Source organism: Petaurus breviceps, unplaced genomic scaffold (assembly GCF_028583685.1).
Source record: "Petaurus breviceps papuanus isolate PSGF00001 unplaced genomic scaffold, PetGlider_PUasm1.0 90925, whole genome shotgun sequence".
In the NCBI taxonomy this organism is placed as follows: domain Eukaryota; kingdom Metazoa; phylum Chordata; class Mammalia; order Diprotodontia; family Petauridae; genus Petaurus; species Petaurus breviceps.
This window is the reverse complement of record NW_027187380.1, coordinates 3,464,173-3,484,722: the sequence shown is the minus strand read 5'-3', so window position 1 is coordinate 3,484,722 and position 20,550 is coordinate 3,464,173. Positions and strand designations below refer to the sequence as shown.

The 20,550-nt window shown below is 39.5% G+C and overlaps 1 protein-coding gene and 1 pseudogene across 1 annotated transcript in view; one reads left to right on the top strand and one right to left on the bottom strand.

Moving 5' to 3' along the window:
- Positions 1 to 20,550, bottom strand: part of CCDC40 (coiled-coil domain 40 molecular ruler complex subunit) — a 101,937-nt gene that overhangs the window by 35,817 nt on the left and 45,570 nt on the right. Inside the window, exons 11-14 of the mRNA XM_069076090.1 lie at positions 12,143 to 12,386; positions 11,843 to 12,025; positions 10,265 to 10,510; positions 6,824 to 7,037 (exon numbers count right to left, since the gene is read on the bottom strand). Coding sequence (XP_068932191.1) covers positions 6,824 to 7,037; positions 10,265 to 10,510; positions 11,843 to 12,025; positions 12,143 to 12,386 — 887 coding nt within the window. The remainder of the gene's footprint in view (positions 1 to 6,823; positions 7,038 to 10,264; positions 10,511 to 11,842; positions 12,026 to 12,142; positions 12,387 to 20,550) is intronic.
- On the top strand, positions 18,452 to 19,445 carry LOC138152346 (adenosylhomocysteinase pseudogene; annotated as a pseudogene).

The window sequence follows — 20,550 nt, the reverse complement described above, 5'->3', positions numbered from 1 at the left end:
AGAAAAATAAATTAAGCAAGTCAATAATGAATTCTCAAATTAAAATCCTGAGACCAGAGAGTTATACACGTGAATTCTATCATCTAACATCCAAAGGCAAATTCCAATATTATACAAAGTGTTTACAAAAAAATGATCCTGATAATATCCTTTTGTGATACAAATATGGAATCAATATATAAACCAAGGAGAGAAAGAGAAAGAAAACTATAGGCCAGTATCTCTAATAAAAATATTAATGCAAACTTTAAAATAAAATATTAGCAAAGAGGCTACAGAAACATATCACAAATATATATTCTGATTGGGTTGATTTTAGATCAGGAATGCAAGCTTGATTCAATATTAGGAAAGCTATAAATATAATTGGCCATAATAATAACAAACTAATATGATTATATCAATAGATGCAAAAAATGTAATGTATGTGATAATAAGTGACGAATGGGATAGTTTTAGAGAAATTTGGCAAGCTTGTATGAACTGATGCAAAGTGAAATGTTAAAAAAAACATTTCTGTTAAAAAACAAAAAACAACCTGGGGTGGCTAGATGGCACAGTGAATAGAGCACTGGCTCTGGAGTCAGGAGGACCTGAGTTCAAATCCAACCTCAGACACTTAACACAAAAACTAGCCTTGTGACCTTGGGCAAGTCACTTAACCCCAATTGCCCTCCAAAAAAAAAAAAGATATGCCCAAATTTTGGGGCAGCTAGGTGGCGCAGTGAGTAGAGTGTTGGCCCTGGAGTGAGGAGGACCCGAGTTTGGTTCCGGCCTCAGACACTTAACACCCACACAAAAATACTAGCTGTGTAACCTTGGGCAAGTTACTTAACCCCAACTGCCCTCCAAAAAGCAAAAAAAAAAAAAAAAAAAACAAAACCAAAAAAAAATGGGAACAAAAGCACTTTTTTTTTTTTTTGCCTTTTGGAGGGCAATTGGGGTTAAGTAACTTGTCCAAGGTTACACAGCTAGTTTTTTTTTTTTTTTTGCATGTATGTTAAGTGTCTGAGGCCAGAACTGAACTCAGGTGTTCCCGATTCAGGGGCCAGCACTTTACTCACTGCACCACCTAGCCTCCCCAAATGTACCTTTTCTTAACATAGTAAGTCATCTTGATGAATATCTGATCACTGGATCCAGATGGCTCTGGAAGAGAAAGTGAGGCTGGTGACCTTGCACAACCTTCCCTCACACAAATCAAAGTCAACTGTAAGTCATGTCATCATTTCCCTGATGCCAGGGTCCTGTTTGAGAATGAAGGACAAACGCAACAACAAATGGAAGACATCTACAATCGAGAGCCAGTACAAGTAATGAAAACAAACTGAAGGACTTTCTAATAAGATTAGACGTAAAGCACTGTCAACACTGATGTTTGATACAGTGTTAGAACTGCTAACTATAGCAATAAGACAAGAAAAACAATACTTTTTTTTTTAAAAGCTCACTACTCAAGAAAGACATATTGAACACAAAGACAGAATGAGTAGAGACAACCTAAAGATTTTCCAGAAGAATATGACAGGACAAAAACCTTAACACTATAATGAAAAATAATAAATGCCCAGAACTTCTCAACATAGAAAATGAAATCCTAATTGAAAGAATTCACAGATCAGTTACAGAAAACAAACAAATCCACCCTTGCAAACTCTATTAGTGGTAAAATTTAACAATTTGATTCAGAAACCACAAATTTTGAGAGCCATCAGAAAGAACAAAGATCTTCAAATATAAAAGAAAGGATATTTGCATAATGCAACTATTCCACACTCATTAGAAAAAGGAGGAGGGAATAGAAATATGATTTGTAGCATAGCAGAGCTCAGGACAGAGCCCAAGGTGACTTATCCTGCAAATCTGAGTTTAACCATACAAAACAAAAGACGGACCCTCAATAATAAGAGTTTGAAACATTTTTAGAAAGAAAACCAGGACCAAAGAGATTATTTGCTTCTCAAAAAACCCAGACAACAGAAATGCAGGAATGAATGAATAAATGAGACAGCCAAGGACAGCAACATCCCACTGGACAATAGAGGGACCAGTAAGAGACTTCTTTCTGAAGGTACTTATGGAGTGAAGGCAGAAATCTGGTAGATGTAACAGTGAAGAGGCAAATGGGGGTATTAGGAATAGAACCTAGCAATAATACTCTGCCTATAAGTGAAAGCTTCTTTTGTGGGACTATACTACAACATGGTAGGGTACATAAAAGGAGGGAGGAGAGCAAGGGGATAGACAGTAGTGTGTAATGCTCTGGGATCAAATCAAGGGCTAGCAATGGGCAGAAGGTGACATTTATGGTCTCATAAAGAGAAGAGCCTACAGGGTAGTAGGTAAGGAGGAGAGGGGAAACTGAGAAAAAAAGGGGGAAAGGGAGGAGGCCTGACTTTGGAGGTGGAAGAGGGTTCCTCTGATGAATGTTCCTATGAGTGAAGAGAGATGGGCAGTGAGGAGAGATGAGTACCTTACAGGGTTTGTCTACTTGTCTACAAGTCTACTTGTCCTTGGTGGATAGGGTGGAGTTGGAACCTCTGGAGGCAACTGGCACCTGGAGTAGTGGGAGAGCATGGATGCAAGGAGGAGATTTCCAGGCAAATATAGAAAAAAAGGTCAACAAAAGATGATATAGTTCAGTGGTGGGCTACATAATCAGGGACACAGTATGGAAGAGACATGCCTACCATGGGGCAGTGCTAGGTGGCACAATGTGCTGGACTTGGAGCCAGAAAGATCTGAGTTCAAATCTAGCCTCACACACTTATTAGCTGTGTGATCCTATGCAAGTCACTTAACCTATATTTGCTTCAGTTTCCTCATCCTGTAAAATAGGGATAATAATAGTACTTTTCTCCTCACGATTGTTGTGAGGATCAAATGAGATTATAATTATAAAGTGTTTAGCCCATAATAAGAGCTATATAAATATCAGCTGCTGTTATTATTCATTATTATTGTTACTACTAGTAATTACAATTATCATTGTTCTGGAAATGAGGCACAATGGAAAAGGGGAATCCATGGAGTAAACCTTCACAAGCGAATGGCAGAAAGCATCTAGAGGAGATACCCTCAAATGGATACCTCAGAAGCTTTGATAGCATAAAGAATACAGAGAAATGAGAGAAACCAGATACTTATATGAGTCACAAATCAGAGAATGAGAGTCTAGAGTAAACAGAAAGAGAGGATGGATAGTGATGAGAATGAGAGATATCCTATTTGGTAAGGAGTACAAAAAAAAAAAAAGAAATTTAAAAACCAAGGAACAAGACTAGCTCCAGGGGAGGAGAGGAAGGGGGAATGTTAAACGAGAAGAAGGGATCTGGGGCAAGGGGAAGAGAGCCAGTGGAAACAAAGCCATATTAAAAAAAGATTCAAGCAAAGTAACCAAAGGAACATAATACTGTATTTACAGCAGAAGAGAGTACTTGAAACTGAAAAGCTTCTGCACACACAACATTAATGCATCTAGGATAAGAAGGAAAGTTGTTAAATGGGGGAAAATTGTATTTAATTTCTCTGATAAGGGCTTAGGATCCAAGATCAAAACAAACTGGAGCCTGCCCCTCACACCCTACAAATTGGCAAGGATGACAAAAAATGGCAATACTCAATGTTGGAGAGGTTGTGGAAAGATAGGTACACTAATACATTTTTGGTGGAGTTGTGAAATGGAACAACCATTTTGGAAAGAAATTTGGAATTATACAAATAAAGTAACTAAAATATCTATACAAGTTTGAACCAGAGACTGAGGTTATTCCTCATGTGAGCCATTGTCAAGATAAAGAGTCTCTGCAGACTCCAAATCATTTATAGCAACACTTTTGTGATAGCTGGTGTCAGGAAGACCCATCTTCCTGAGTTCAAATCTGTCCTTAGACACTTATCAGCTATCTGACCCTGGGCAAGTCACTTAACCCTGTTTACCTCGGTTTCTCATATACAGAATGAGCTGGAGAAGGAAATGGCAAAACACACAAGTATCTTTGCCAAGAAGACCCCAAATGAAGTCACTAAGAATCATACATGACTTGATAAATGACTGAACAACAACAAAAATTGGAAACAAAGTAAATACCCATCAACTGGGGCATGGCTAAACAAATTGTAGTATGTGAATGTGATGGAATATTATTGTGCTGTAAGAAATGATATGTGTGAGGGAAAGATTTATATGAATTAATGCAGAGCGAAATAAGCAAAACCAAGAAAACAACATACACAGTAACTACAATTTAATCAGAAAGAATGACATACCCCAAAATAAAAAATAAATGTAACAATATTATAATTAAAAGTGGGAGATAAAGAGATATGAGAAGACATCTCCAACAAACCCCTTTGCAGAAGCAAAAGGTTCACAGGTATTACACATACACATATTTTTGGACATTTTCAATAGATTGATCAGTTGTGCTGATTTTTTTTTCTCTTTTTCCTTTCCAGAAAAATATTATTTGTCACAATGATGACTTTCTGGGAGGGGAAAGGGTATAAATATATGGGATACTATAATGAAATAGAAAATATAAAGATTTCCTTAAAAAGGGGAGGGCTTTCTTTATATAATGTTGCATGGTATAGTTTATTCTAATATGATCACATATAAACCAGATTTAATAGAAATTGATTGTATATAAAGTTTAGAGCAGCCCTCAGCAACGATCTCTGTATTAATGGAAGTGTTAAAGTTTCATTGCATAAATGTTGCTGTGGTATTGTTCTCATATTGAGATTGCATATTGCAGTTGACATTTGAGAGACAAGTTGCATGCAAAGGAGAAACTGTAATTTAAAATCATCTGAAGCATAAGTATTCCATTTGTTTAATAATCTGCATGTCTGAGATATACATGAAACAAGCCAGTGTGCCCTTAGGGAAAGATGGACAGTTTCAGACCGCTAACTTCCCATCTTTCTCTTCTACCTGGGCCCCAATTCTTGAGTCCACTCTTCCATGGACCCTTCTTTATTTCTAGGTAATAGCCATTTTAGATCCTTGCCAAATTACCTGGACATACTGAATCCAAAATTTAGATCCCAGACCAATTACCTAGACTTCTTCAAATCCAAAATTTATTTTCTTGGTCAGTCGGGGTTCAGCCATCTATTTACCTTTTGGGAATTTGTCCATGTGAATGGACACAGTGTTTAGTGCTGGGAACCATTAAATGGTTTGCCAGTTCTGATCACCTAGACCCAGTCTGGATATTCATCCTCATAATTGTTAATTACCAGAGAGAATAAGAGTTCCTCCTTGCAGAGTCACAGGGTCTCCTGTATGGTCTGTGAAGCTACAAATATTCCAGGGTGGCTAGGTGGCACAGTGAGTAGAGTGCCAGCCCTGGAGTCAGGAGAACCTGAGTTTGAATCTGGTCTCAGACCCTTAACACACACACACACACACACACACACACACACACACACACACAAACTAGTCGTGCGACCTTGGGCAAGTTACTTAACCCCAATTGCCCTCCAAAAAGCAGAAAAAAAAAGAGTTATAGAAGCTACAAATATTCTAAAGGTTAATTTCAGATGTGGCTATCTAAGATATTGTTGGGTGTGAGACTGACCCAGGCTGCTTTCCTTGTCACTTTGAGAGGAATTGATTTGTGGGCAAAGTCCCCATTGTCCTTGTTACCATGGCAGGGATGCTGACCTAGGAGCAGTAAGAATAGTAGACCAAGTACGGTAGGATAATTTCTGTCCAAACTAACAAAATCTCTCTGAATAGCTTATTCAAAGACTTGGGCAAAAAACAATGTAGAGTCTTAAAATAAAAGACTTTTTAAGGTCTTTCCTAAGCTCAATTAAGCTATGAGCAAAATTAACCTTCCGAAAAACTGACTGCATAGCTCATAAGGATGCTACTTAGGGAAGTAGGTCCTTCACTAATGCCAAAATAGACTTTAAAAGAAATGGAAAACCAAGTGGCCACTAGGATTTGGGAACTGGGTGACCCCCTACTACAGAAAGCGGTCAGTGAGCATTAGAAATCTTAGCAGAACCTCCAAGAACTGTGGAATAAAGTGACATTCAGTTGGTAAGCATTTATGAACCACCTACCATTGTGCTAAACACTGGGGATACAAAAAGAGGCAAAAGACAATCCCCGATCTCAAGGAGCTCTCTATCTAGTAGGGAAAAAAAAATATGCAAACAAATACACACAAACAAGTTATATACAGTATAAATAGCAAATAATTAAAAGAAGGAATGCACTAGAATCAAGGATTGGGAAAGACTTCCTATAGAAGATAGGATTTTAAATGGGATTTGAAAGAAACCAGGAAGCCATTAGGCAGACAGAGGATGGAGAGCATTGCAGGCATGACAGACATGCCTGGAGCTGAGAGAGGGAGTGCCAACGGATCAAAGAGTACATAGTAGGGAGTAAGGTGGAAGAAGAGTGGAAAAAGAGGAGGAGGTCATGAAAGACCTTGAATGCCAAACAGGATTTTGTATTTGATCCTGGAGGTGCTGCAGAGTATGAGGGTAACCTGGTTGGATTTCCACTTGAGGAAGTTTTTATTAGAAAGCCAACCAACTGGGAGACAAAAAAAAAGCATAGTCATTCCCTTAGTACTTAGGATTCTTATATAATGGTCAAATTAGGCTGGGTGAGGGGAAGGGCCATTCATCTGGAGTGCAGAACAAGATGCATGAAAGTCACAACTTCCTTAATATAGAAAGCGGGATATCTCATGGTTATGGAGACTTTCATGTTCACTGATTCCATAGCTGATGGAAGTCAGTTTTCAAATATGGAATAACTTATGTTAAACCTGGTTCTACAGATAATACTTACTCTCTATCTGAAGTTTCTTTTGTTCCATGATTGTTATCTGCTTCTTAAACATGTCCACTGTGGTCAACTGATCCTCTCTCTCGTGGGTCAGTTTGACAAGATCTTGCTGTAGTCGAAGCCACTTCATCTGTTGCTGAAGGAGGGTTGTGTTGTATTCATCTATCAATTTGTTTAATCTTCTGATTTCTAACTCAACTGGTCCTAATTCTTCCCCCTGAAGAAGAAATGTTATTTAGATAGTGTCCATAAAGCTTTTAGTTTTCACCTCAAGGGATAGGTTACAGAGGCTTTTGAAACTGAGTGCAGCATTCTCTAAGAGTGTATAGCATTAGATTTACAGAGTATTTTTTGTCCTGGGCAACTCCAAATTGATCAAGAAATGTAGCTCTCACACCTATGACCTTGGCATATTTTTATCATGTTTTTAACTGGAATCCCAGCCCTACATTCCCTGAAATTTTGTTGTATATACAGCACCCATCTGGTATTACTCCCCTCAATGTAAAATCATGTTCATGGTTTGGGGTCTCCAAAGGACAGAAGCTTTCTACCTCTGAGGGTCCTAGGGGTACTACAGATAGTATGGGTTTCTAGTACTATTGCTCACGAGGCCCCGCCAGTGTGCTTCCTATTAAGCCAGTGACTTCAAATACCTTTTAGCAAAGACATTTATGAAGGTCTATAGTAAGAAGCTGATACAAACATTCCCCCTAAAGCTTGGGGCACACCCTCTCACAAATCTATGGGAAAAGCTAACTTCGAACATAAGAGTACAATGATGGTGAGGTAAGTTATACATGTGGCAAAGGGATATTTCACAAGTCTTGATGCTTTTTGACCTTTCTCAAGTCTATAAATCATTCTTCTCTTGTAGAAGGGATCATGTTCTTTGAAACTGTCTCCCTCCTTGGATGTCTATCTTTCTGAATCTATTTGTTTTTAGTGTGTTATTCTAATTTTGGCTGAATGTGTTTTCTAGTCTCTCTGATCTCAGTTGGATACACTCCAATGATATGGTCAATGGGAGAGAGGAGGGGAAGGAGAGAGACAAAGAAACTTCCCAGTAGCAGTTCCCTCTGAGAGTTTTGACTCCAACTTGGAAATGGAATTCTCAACTTCTGAACTTGGATTTTTCCACTACTGGATTGTCCCAGCACCAAACTGGCACACTGTTGAAATTCCTCTTACTACCCCTCAGAGGCATGGTTGGCTTGTTTAGTTAGCCAATCAACTGTTCCTTTATTGATCTAATAGAAAAGGTTCACACTTCATGTTACTGACTCTTTTTTTAAAACTTCATTTGTGACTACATTCTGTAATTACATTAGCTGATGGGGAGGTAGGGAGGAGGGAAAAATCATTTTCCTCCTTTTTTTTTTTTTAAAGCAATCGGGGTTAAGTAACTTGCTCAAGGTTACACAGCCAGATATTTCTGGGTGTGGTGCTGAGTATCTGAGCCTGGATTTGATCCAGGTCATCCCGACACTGGAGCCAGTGCTCTTACTCGCTGAGCCACCTGGCCGCCCCTAAGCAATTGGGGTTAAGTAACTTGCTCAAGGTTACACGGCCAGGTGTTTCTGGGTGGGTGCTAAGTGTCTGAGCCCGGGATTCGATCTCCAGGTCTTCTCAACACTGGAGCCGGTGCTCTTACTCGCTGTGCTACCTGGCCGCCCCTTCCTCCTCCTTTTTACTGGGAGAGGTTTCAAAGAAGATTTAGGTTTCTTCCTGGCCTTTCCATAGCTGTAAGGACCCTGATTTAGAAACATCTTGCTTGAAAATTTCCAGGAAATTTTGGCTTCTTTTGTGTATGAGGCAAAGAAGATATATTCTCTGTTACTTTAGAGGGGACTATGGGAATTTACAAGGTCCATTCTATAATAGAAGAACGTTCTTGTTCCATAAGTACTGATATAAAAATAAGAACACCTAAATGAGATTCAGTGCTATGGGGACAGTTGACAAGTCAGTGAAACACCTTTCATCTGCGGAGTTTCTCACATAGCTTTCTGACCCTGTCATCATTTGGTGAGGATATAATCTTTTAATGGCACTCAGTCTCCCCAAACAGGTACAAAACTACCTGCCTGCAGTGCTTCTAGCTCTTGAGAACTTCAGTCACATAGACAGCATCTATCTTCAATCTATTTTCAAGGAATCACTCTGAGTAGATAGCACATGTTATGACTCTGGTCTCGTAACCTGGCTCCCCTTCACATACCCTGTGATCTAGCTAATCTGGTCTGGTCTTGCAGTTCCTCACAGATGCTATTATTCCATCTCCCATCTTTGTGGCTTTGCATAGGCTGTCTCTATCAGGCATGGAATTATATTCCCTCTACATCCATGCTTCTTAGAAAACCTACTTTTGGGACGGCTAGGTGGCACAGTGAATAGAGCACCGCCCCTAGAGTCAGGAGGACTTGAATTCAAATATGGCCTCGGACACTTAACACTTACTAGCCGTGTGACCTTGAGCAAGTCACTTAACCCCAAATGCCCTGCTCTCCCCACTCCAAAAAAAAAGACAAAAAGAAAACCTACTTTCTTCAGCACTTGTTCAAATGCCACCTTCTATGAGAAGCCTTAGATGAGATTTACTTTGTATATAATGTTGTATGCTTATAGGAGAGGTCAACAATCATTTATTAAGCTCTTACTATGTTCTAGGCACTGTGTCAAGCTAACACATTTATCTCATTAGATTCCCACAACAATTTTGCTATTATAATCCCCGTTTCACAGTTGATAAAACTGAGGTAGAATGAGGTTCACTGACTTTCCCAGGGTCTGAGGCTGGATATGAATTTAGATCTTTCTGACTTCAGGCCCAGTGCTATATCTACTAGGCCACCTCACGGCCTCTATATGCCTTATAGGCATATATATTGTTTTCCCCAATAGAATAGATGGCAAGGACTATTTCAGTTTTGTCTTTGTATCCCTTGGAGTCTAATACAGTGCCCGGTATATTTTGTTGTTGTTGTGGAGTTGGTTTAGTCACGTCCAACTCTTTGTGATCCCATTTAAGGTTTTTTTTGGCAAAGCCACTGCAGTGGTTTGCCATTTCCTTCTTCAGCTCATTTTACAGATGAAGAAATGGAGGGTAAATAGGGTTAAGTGACTTGCCCAGGCTCACACAGCTAGTAAGCGTCTGAGGCCGGATTTGAACTGGCATGTCTTTCTTCCTGTCTTAAAGTCTAGCACTCTTATCCACTGTGCTACCTGCTGCCTTCCTGGTATATAATAAGTGCTTAATAAATACTTTGACTGATTTATCCTGAGGGAAGTAGGTAGGGGCAAGATTTATTATTTTTTTGCTTATTTATTTATTTATTCATTTTTGCATTGCTTTCTGTGTATAAGAAGACCCTTGAACAACTGGGGCTTTTATCAAGGAAAATGCTAGTCATGGCTAGCCTGATCAGGGTCATAGTTTCTTACCCCCAATTCAGAAATAATCTGATCTACTCTCTTGTTGAACACATTAATGAGCCCTTGCTTGCGTTCAATCAGTATCGTACGTCTAGCAATTTCACTTTCACTGTTGGTGATGAGTTCATTGATCTTTTCCACTTCCTTGTCCAACTCTGTGAGTGTGGCTTGATATTCTTCTCTTCGGATATTGGTATTTGTGATATTAAGGGCAGTCTGTGCAATGTCACCATCAATTTTGGAAAGATGTGTCACCTGAATAGTTAGAAGAAACAAGTAGGAAAAATTATATTTGCTATATTTGCTACTTTCCTCTGTAACAGCTTCTGAAAAGTTTACTTATAAAAAGTTGTAAAAAACCCGGGCTTTCTCATATTGTACAGCTAGCTCATACCTTCTCACTTTACATCTAGATGTTCAGCTACAGAAATTCCAAATAAATAACCAGGAGATGATCTGCCAATATCCTCTCCTTTATAATGTTCATCTCAAGGATGAGTTGCAAATTTGGCCTTAAGAAAGACCTAATTTGTCAAAAGTCCAAGGACCACTGCCAGCTTATATCCAGCATAAGGAGACCTTTCACTATAAAGCAACAGTCCTACTAATTGAAAATCATAGTTGATATTTGGTTCAAGGAGTACTACAATGCCTGGGACCAACCAGGCATTGTCAATATCAGATAGTTTGTGAAGTGGGCCATTAGAATATTGTGGGCCATAAGGAGAACACTGGAGAATATATCCCTACCACCGTGGTCTATGGTTAATCAGCCTGTCTTAGAATGCTCTGATTTCTCCGTTTTTCTAATGACAATCCAAAGCTTAAACTTTTATTACTACAATGTCAACTTTATTAAAGGCAAACCTGAATTTAATTTACAACTCTAAGACTTGTAAACATCATCCCATAAAGAAATACAGGGGCAAAATAGAGATATGACAAAATCAACTAAAGGGTGTGAAGATAGGAACCTGTATGTTAGCCTGAAGTATGATACAGTGGAAATAGCCTGGGGTGTGGAATCAAAAGATATAGGTTCAAATCCTAGTTCTGATACTTACTACCTGTACAGTGTCCCAAAAGTCTTAATGTAGTTTTAAGTTATTAAAACTTAAAAATTTTGGGGTACCCTACTATAGTTTAAAATTTCACTAAGGCTTTTGGGACACCTTGTATGACTTAAACTTTATAGGGCTTCAGTTTCTTCAATTTGTAAAATGAGGGAATTGGACTAGATAATCTCTATATAGGTTTTCAGGTCTAGATCCTTTTGAGACCTCATAGTAAACACTAAATCTTCAACCCTGACTCTTCCTGATGGCCCAAAAGATAATGTGTTACATGAAAGACAGGAAAATAAATGCCTATCTCCTATGAGGCATGGTGTGGAATACAACAAAGAAGGCAGGAATTTAGACACTTTTAATTATAAGCATAAGACACTTTTGAACTGGGCAGGTTGTTAGTGAGCAGAGCCCAGATGAGATGGTACCATCCTTCTTGTCTATTAAACTGTAATGCCAGAAGAAGATGAAAGAAAAAATACTCCCCAAGCTGCCAATGACTTGGAAAGAATTGCCTCACCATGTCTGTCTTTTTCTTCTGAAGCTTAGCTGCCAGATGGCCGAAGTATTTGGTCATCTTGCCGGACATCTTCTGATCCTGTAGCTTCTCTAGGATGCTCCTCTCCTTGTTCTTCTTGTATTCGAACTCGTTTTCTATGTTTTGATGGAGAGTTTGCAATTCATTTGCACACATTGCTCGCTCCTACAAAGAGAGAGACAAGGCAAGGATTAGAGCCATGCTGCAAGATGTAGGTTTTCAAGTATTTAGAAAAAATTTCTAGACACCCAAATATTTTCTGCACTGCGCCATGGGTCATACTGAATAGGCTCGAGTGTAGGCTTCTTCAGTGCTATGCAGTGTGAGGGTATAGGTGGTAAACTCCTTTTGCAGGACTTCATGCTTGGCTATTGACTGCAAGATCAGCTTCTGGTTAACATTAGCATCATTCTCAGCACGGTTTAAAATGTTTGCCAGGAGTTCATTCCTTTCTTCCTCTTTCATGATCGATTTTTTATAGGCTTCAATTTCACCATCGAGGGATTTGGATTGATGCTTGGAGTCCCTGTGGGTGGGAAGACATGACAGAGAACTAATGTAAAACAGGTAATTTTTAATATAAGTGTACTTGACCTGAAGGAAACCCACTACAAGAAAACCCATTTTTATAGCAATTAGTTGGAGGACTAAATGTCTTATTTGTAACTGATACCACTATGCCTCCAATTAGCATAATACCCTCATTCCTTTAAAACATTTTTTTTAAATACTGTGTCTTCCTGTCTTGCCCAGGCTGGAAGCTTAGGGGTTACACATAGGCCAGACCCCAGTCTTATTAGCATGGGAAGTGTAGCCTGTTCTGTGGCTGATCAGGGCTAGAGCTTCCCTCCCTAGGCCACCTGGTAATCTCTCACTCCCAAGGATATAAAGGATGAGTTTTTAAATTTTTTTTTTATTTTCAGTTCTAAATTCTCTCCTCTCCCTTTTCCCACCCATTGAGAAGTCAAGAAATATAATACCCATTATACATATGAAGTCATACAAAACATTTCCACCGTAGACATGTTATGGAAAAGGAAAAAAAAGTTAAAAAACAAAACAAAAACCATGCTTCAATATGTTTTCAGAGTCCATCAATTCTCTCTCTGGGGGTAGATAATATTTTTCATCATGAGTTCTTTAGAATTGTCATGGATCATTGTATTAATCATGGTTGCTAAGGCTTTCACAGTTGATTATCTTTACAATATTTCTCTTGCTGTGTTCTTTCTCTTAGTTCTACTTACTTCACTTCATCTAAGTCTTCCCAGTTTTTTCTGAAAACATTCCCTTCATGCCGCCTATAGCTGGTGCCACTTCCACCATACCCTGTACCACACTCCCAGCCCACCTTCACCCCAGTGTCCAAAGACCTCTCTGTCTTACTAACGTACCTTGGACTGGAAAAATAACTCACTGTGACTTGTTGTTGCCTTTTCTGCTTAGAATTTGATTTGGTGCTTTCTGTGGTCATTTTGTAGGAGAATTTTTGGGAGAAGTTTGGCAGTTGTGACCTTTCATTCAATCATCTTGATTCTACTCCATACTCAAAATGTAAATGCTGAACTTAATGCAGGGACTAGTCTCTTTTGAGATAGTTCCTTTGTTAAGATACAGATAATATCAGTTCTCCTTTTAACTTCCAACAATGAGGAATAGGAAAGGATTTTTATCCCCTTCCCTTCTCTTGGAGCAGCTATAGAAGCTATGAACACATGGTAATAAGACTATGAGCTTTCTGAGATAAACTGGCACTTAACTTCAAATCTAGTGGGACAGCATGTTCTAGTGGATAGGGCAACTGGACTTGGGAGTTAGGAGGATCTGGTTTTAAATCTCATGTCTGATTTATTAGTCTCCTAGTTTCCTCATATACAAAATGGGGGAGAGGGAACTGGACTTGAATTCTAAAGTTGCTTCCAGCTCTAAATTTATGATCCTTGGAGATCTCTCGTGCTTTGCTTCTTTCAGTACAAGAAACTGAACAACGATCCTTAAAGATCAATGTTTTCAGGCTCAATAGAGTTCTAGAGTCAGGTGCTAGTTGGACTATAGGAGGTAATTTCCACAATAACTTTTTAGAAGAAAAGAATAACTCTATCGGCAAGATTCTACAACCAAGGGGCTAATGCCAAAGCCATGTCTAGCTGACCAGGAGATAGAAATTTGTGAGTTGTCCAGATATTATTCATATAAGGTGAAAGCAAATTACCTGTTCAGTAGTCCCACAAAGTGTTTCATGTTTTAAGTATGCACTTTTGCACATTTATGATTCTTTTATGTTTTAAGCAATTTCTTTTGGTGGTAGAGAAAACAAATATCTGTCCTATACTTGATATCTACTACTTTTTGCATTAAACAATTTTTATAGCATGGATTTTGTTAATAGGGGAGACCCTAGACAGTAACCAAAACTAAGGTTTATTTAAGAGATTTTCCCCAGGACTCCAGGATAGAGGCATAACAAGCAGAGAGTGTGAGAAAAAGGCTGAATCTCCTCTTCAATGTCAGGCTTCTTGACAGCTAAACCCAGTTTCCCTGAGTTCAGCGTCTGAAGTTGGATTTGAATTCAGGTCTTCCTGATTCAAGTCCAGTCCTCTATCCACTGTGCCACCAGCTGCCTCTGTGAGACAATTAGCACTTAGCAAAGTACCTGACTAGGCAGCTAGGAGGCATAGTGGATAGAGTGCCAGTCCTGGAGTCAGGAAGATTCATCTTCATGAGTTCAAATCTGGCTTCAGACACTTACTAGCTGTGTGACCCTGGGCAAATCACTTAATCTTGTTTGCCTCAGTTTCCTCACCTGTAAAATGAACTGGAGAAGGAAATAGCAAACCACTCCAGCATCTTTGCCAAAAAAAAAAAAAACACCAGATGGGATCACAAAGAGTTGGACACCACTGAACAACAATAACAAAGTGTCTGGCTCATAATAGATATTTAGAAAATGTTTGTTCCTTTAGGTTCCTCCAAACCTTCCTTCCACTGTTACAACTTAGCAGCTTCTCCCTCCTTTGAGTTCACCCCATCTAAGTTTATCACCCCATCTAGGTCCTGGTGGCTATCTTGCTGCTTCTTCAGTGAGTCCGTGAGTCCTGTTTTAGTCTCTCTTCACTCCAATTCTTACCCTCATCTGAGAGGACTTAACTTACATATTGATGTTCCCTCAAATGCCCAACTTCCTAGTTCTTCAGTCTATGACCTATGGTTGATATTGCTTGATTTCGCTTCCACTCACAAGTATTGCATGTTCTTGTTCTTCACGCCAAAATTCCTTTATCTGACCCTAATCTTTTATCATTCTATCTTTCCCCATGCCTTACATTCTTCTCCCCTGTTTTTTAATCTTTCCCTCCAAGTACCTCTCAGTACCTTCTGAGGCCATTAACCCTTCAGTGGCCACACTCTCCTTCCTTCTTCATTCCAACCCTTTGGTGAATAAGTTGAACTTTTACATTCTCCTCTACTCTTAAATCCCTTGTTCCCTGCCCCTTTTGCCAATGACAAGGTTTGGCAAGTACTTCTATTGCCAAGTACTTCTATTTGTATGTTACTGAAAAGAGATGGAGAAATAAACCAACCATGCTTAATGGGTCTGTTGCAAATTTGTGTTTATTAATGTCATCTGGGCCCTCCCAGCAGCAAGGTGATCCTTTTACAATTTCCTACTCAATGGACAGCATTTGCTGAGAGCAGTTCCTTCTTCTCCCCTCCTCCTAACTTCACATTCCTCTGACATCATCTCTCACTGTCTTCTCCTTCCCTTTAGTCTTCAATGAAAAGAAAACCTTTCTCTTTGCCAAGTCTAATCCCTATCGTCTCCCTTCCAGTCTTTTCTAAGTGACTGGCTCCACTACCATCTCTTTTTATTCTCTATCTTCAGTCTCTTTATATTTACTGCCTGTTTCCCTGCTCCTTCCAAACATGTCTGTATCTTTCCCATCCCTAAAAAATCCTTGCTTACTATCCGCCAACTATTTTCCTATATAACGCTTCCCTTCTCTGCTAAATCCTTGGAAAAAACTTTCTGCACAGTACTTCCACTTCTTCTATCATTCTCTTTTCATCATTCTCTAAATTTTCTGGTATCTGGCTTCCAACCTCCATCATTCGATTAAAACAGCTCTCTCCAAAGTTACTAAAGATCTTTGAATTGCCAAACCAAATGGCAATTTTCTTTTCTGTCTTCTGTCTTTTTGCCTTCTCTGTAGTAGTATTTGGCATTGTTGATTGCCATTTCCCCCTGGAAGTCTCACTTCTCTCAATTTTCATAATAGTACTTTCTCTTGTTTCTTTTCTTACCCATATGATTTCTCATTTTCTGTCTCCTTTGCTGTTCTTCATTTATGTTATGCTTATTAATTTGGAGTATCCCTCGAGACTCTGTCTCAGACCTCTTTTTTTTTTTCCATGTTGTGATCTCATTACCTCCTGTGCGTTCAATTATAGCTGATTCACAGATCTACATAGCTAGTCCTAGTCTCTCTCCTGACCTCCAGGCCCACATCACCAACTTCCTATTGGACACATCAGACTGGATCAGAGACATTTCAAGGTCAAAATGTCCAAAATAGAACTTACCCCCAACCTTCCCATCTTTCTAACTTCCACACTACTATCTTTGTGCCATCTCAGACTTCTTCATATCAGACTTTCACTCACCCCATATATTCAAACCAGTTACCATATTCCATTTTTAGAAAAGTATGACATCCTCAGTTACCACCCTAGCTCAGGCCCTCACAGCCTTTATTCCAATAATTTTCTAATGAACTTCCTTCCCTCCTCTCTCCCCAATCCAATTCATCTTCCACATAGCTGCCAAAGTGATTTTCCTAAAGCATAGGTCTACCTAGGTCATGCTCTCTACTCAGTAAACTCCAATGCTTCCATATCACCTCCAGGATCACATATAAAGACATTGGTTTGGTCTTTAAAGCTCTTCACAACTGCCCCAGTTATATTTCCAGGTTTTTTATACCTTATTATCCTCAAACTCTACAATCCAGTCATATCCATCTATTTGTTGTTCCTGCACGTGCCCCCCCCAGTGCCTTTTACTAGCTGACTCCTCTTCCTCGTACCCTCCATCTCTGGAAATCTCTAGTTTCCTTCATCTCTCAGTTCACACCCCAAGCTCTGTGGAAGACCCGTCCTACGCCTTCTTCCCCTTTGAGGTGACCTAGCATCGACGTGGTGTGTGTCCCATAGGTACCTGTCTCTTTACATGTTAGAGTGTGAGCTCCTCGAGGGCAGGGCCTCTTCTTGCTTTTCTTTGTATCCTCAGCACCTCACAGTGTCTGACACATAGTAGGTGCTTAATAAAAATTTGCTGATTGTTTGATATAACCAAAAATAACTCATCCTTTCCTTCTGGTGCTGCCTACCTCCTCCCTCAGCCACTGGTTGACATTTAAGCATTTACTGTGTCAGGTCTAAGCTAAAAACTGGTAATATAAATACAGACAAAAAATGGATAGGAGTCCCTGCCCTCTAGGAGCTCATATTCTAATGGAGGAAGACAATATATAAAAGGGGGGAGGAACAGGGGCATGATGGAAAAGAAAGAAGGAATGAATTCCCTCATGAGAAATAGATGGCTGGCCTGGATGCCCTCTTACAATCAGAAGGAGGGGCCCCAGAGGCCAAAGGTACTACTGAGATATGAATTTCAGGGCTGAAAGTGATCTTCCAGGATAGTGTTTTCTGGGGCATAATGGAGAAATCTGGAGGAGTGTAGCTTGCTTTGGCCTTACCTCTCCCATCTTTGGGATATTTTAATTAGAAAATAACTCAGCACATCTGACAAGTTGCCTTACAAAGCCACTAAAGATGCTTCCCAAGAATGTACTTAGCCTCCAAATTGCTGGCTGCTCCCACATGAATGATAATAACAATACAAAGCATTTACATACCGTGTTTCCCCAATAATAAGACCTATCCCAAAAATAAGCCCTCCCCTTACTGTGTAAGATTCCTCTAAAATAAGCCCTCCCCCGAAAATAAGCCCTATTGAGATTGCTACGGTAGTGAAGGTGATCCCCTGCGCTACACGCTACATTATGGTACCCTCTGTATGCACCGTCCCCCCCCCGGGTGAAATGCACACCACGCTCCGAGCTGCATCCAATCAGAGCTGCAGCAGTGAGCGCGTCATCCTGTTCTTTATTGAATTCATTATTGAATAAAGGTACATTTTTTTGTTCACATTTACCTGTTTATTAAAATTGCTGTCAATGTTCATTAAAATAAGCCCTCCCCTGAAAATAAGCCCTCTGGTGTTTTTCTGTCCAAAAAATTAACAAAACAGTGTCTTATTATCGGGGAAACACGGTAGTACTTTAAGGTTTGCAAAATACCTTACATATATTATCTCATTTTATTCTCCCGGAAAACCCTAGGAGGTTGGTGCTATCATTATCCCCATCTTAGAGATAAAGAAATGGAGGCACAGAGAGAGGAAGGTGACTAACCCAGATGACTAGAAAATATCTGCAGCAAGATTCAAACTTGGGGTTTCCTGACTCCAAAGTTCTCACTGAGATATTGGTGGCACAGGGGTGGCTAGAGCATCGGCCCTGGAGTCAGGAGATGTTGGTGGTGGCTGAGGCGCAAAGATCCAGTTACAACCTTTTAGCTACACAGGACCATGTAGAAGCTATCATTGCTCAAACTGACATTCCTGTGTATGCCCTGAAAAGGGGGACAGATAAGGAGTACCTCCAGTACATTAAGGAGATCCTGTACTTCAAAGACAGGAGCCATTCAACATGATATTTGATGATGGTGGGGGATTTCACCAATCTTGTTCATACAAAATACACTTAACTACTGAAAGTCATCTAATGGATGACTACTACAGGGGTCCACAATCAATATAAGATGAAGGTCAATGGCATTCTGAAAGTGCCAGTCATCAATGTGAATGATTTTATCACTAAGAGTAAGTTTGACAATCTATATGGCTGCCTTAGTCCCCCCAGTGAAGGCATCAAGAGTGCTATACACAAAGTGACTTGTGGTGGCAGGTATTGTGATGTGGGTAAGGGCAGTGTTCAGACCCTTTGGGGTTTTGGGGTCTGAGTCATCATCATAGAGCTAGAGCCCATCAGTGTATTTCAGGCTTCTACGGAAGTTTATAAGGTAACTATCATGGATGAGATTTGCCAAAAGAAAAGAATCTGTGTCACTACTACAGACTGCAGAGGTTCATATTGGGCAGGCCTTTTGATTAGATAAAGATCAATAGCATAATATGTAATACTGGACACTTCAATGTGGACATAGAAGTGGTTAAATGAAAATACTGTGGAGAAAATGAGAAACACCAATATCACCTGAGGTCAAAGCTGAGGACTGGCTTATCAACTCTGGCTGTTCCATGCCAACTCCTTTAGCAATTAGGTGCTGACCCAGATTGAGCTGTAGACCCATTGGGACAAGTGCCCCACAGGGCTACACTACATGTGCAAGAAGCTGGATAAGCCAAGCTCTTCTTGACAAGCTTAAGATGAAGTTGACAAACTCCATTTCTAGGGCCTGCTCAAGGGAAAATGGCTTCAAACCTGAACATTACTGGTACTGAGGTCTATTGACCCACAGTCTTCAAGTGACTACATGCATCTTCCTGACTGGCATTCAGTTGGGGAGAGGAAGAATTATTAATTATGCAAAACTGAATATAATTCTAAAGGATGGAAAAATTTCCTGAGAAAACTAGAGCTGTGTAGAATCTTTGAAACAAACACAAATGTAAAAACATGGTGTACTCCCATGCCAGCCCCATGGGCTGCTGGGAAGTGTAGTTTTTCTAGATCAAAAGAGAGATCAAAGGATGATAAAAGTCTGGAGTCATGTGGTCAAGGATAATTGGAACTCTGTGATGGGCTGGAGACTCTGGCCAGAGATGGGAGCTGACTGCAAATGAAGGTTCAGATTGATTTATAATCAGAAGCTGTGGAAGCCTTTCCTGGCTCATTGATCCACTTAAGAAATGATTTGATTGGACAAAACTAGCTGTTTATCTGAATCTGCCTGCCTCTGAGCATTGCTATGAATTGATGAATTTACCTAACCTGCGCTTTTCTCCCTCTCTCCTGCCCTCATTCCTGCCTTGGCAAAGCACTATCACTTACCCTTTCGGAATTTTTTAAGTCATGTATATTTGCTTTTTATATTGTTATAAATTAGTTGTGCCTTCAGATAAAGATAAGCTGATTTTGTGGGGAAATGAACAACTGCTTTTGCTATATGGAAAAAATACAGTGGTTACCAAAGATTTTTGAAAAGTTTTTTTTTTAATAAGCAAAATAGAATTAGAAGGGAAACAACTGGGGGAAAATCTTCACAACAAATTTCTCTAATTTAGGTCTGACATCCAAGATATTTAAAGGTTTGATACAAATATGCAGGAATAAAAGCCATTCTCTGAGAAGTTAACAAATATACAGATATAAATATATATCCATATCTAGTTCTCAAATGAAGAAATGCAAAATATTAACTATATAAAACAATCATTAAAAATAAGAGAAATATAAATTAAAACTACTCTGAAGTCTCCACCTCACAGCTATCACATGAACTTAGTGTGTGTATTCAGCTCTGGAGCCAAGAAGAGAAAAACAACTCAAATACTGATAGTATCAAAACAAACTTCAGAAAAGCAAAAATGGAAGGACATTCATTTA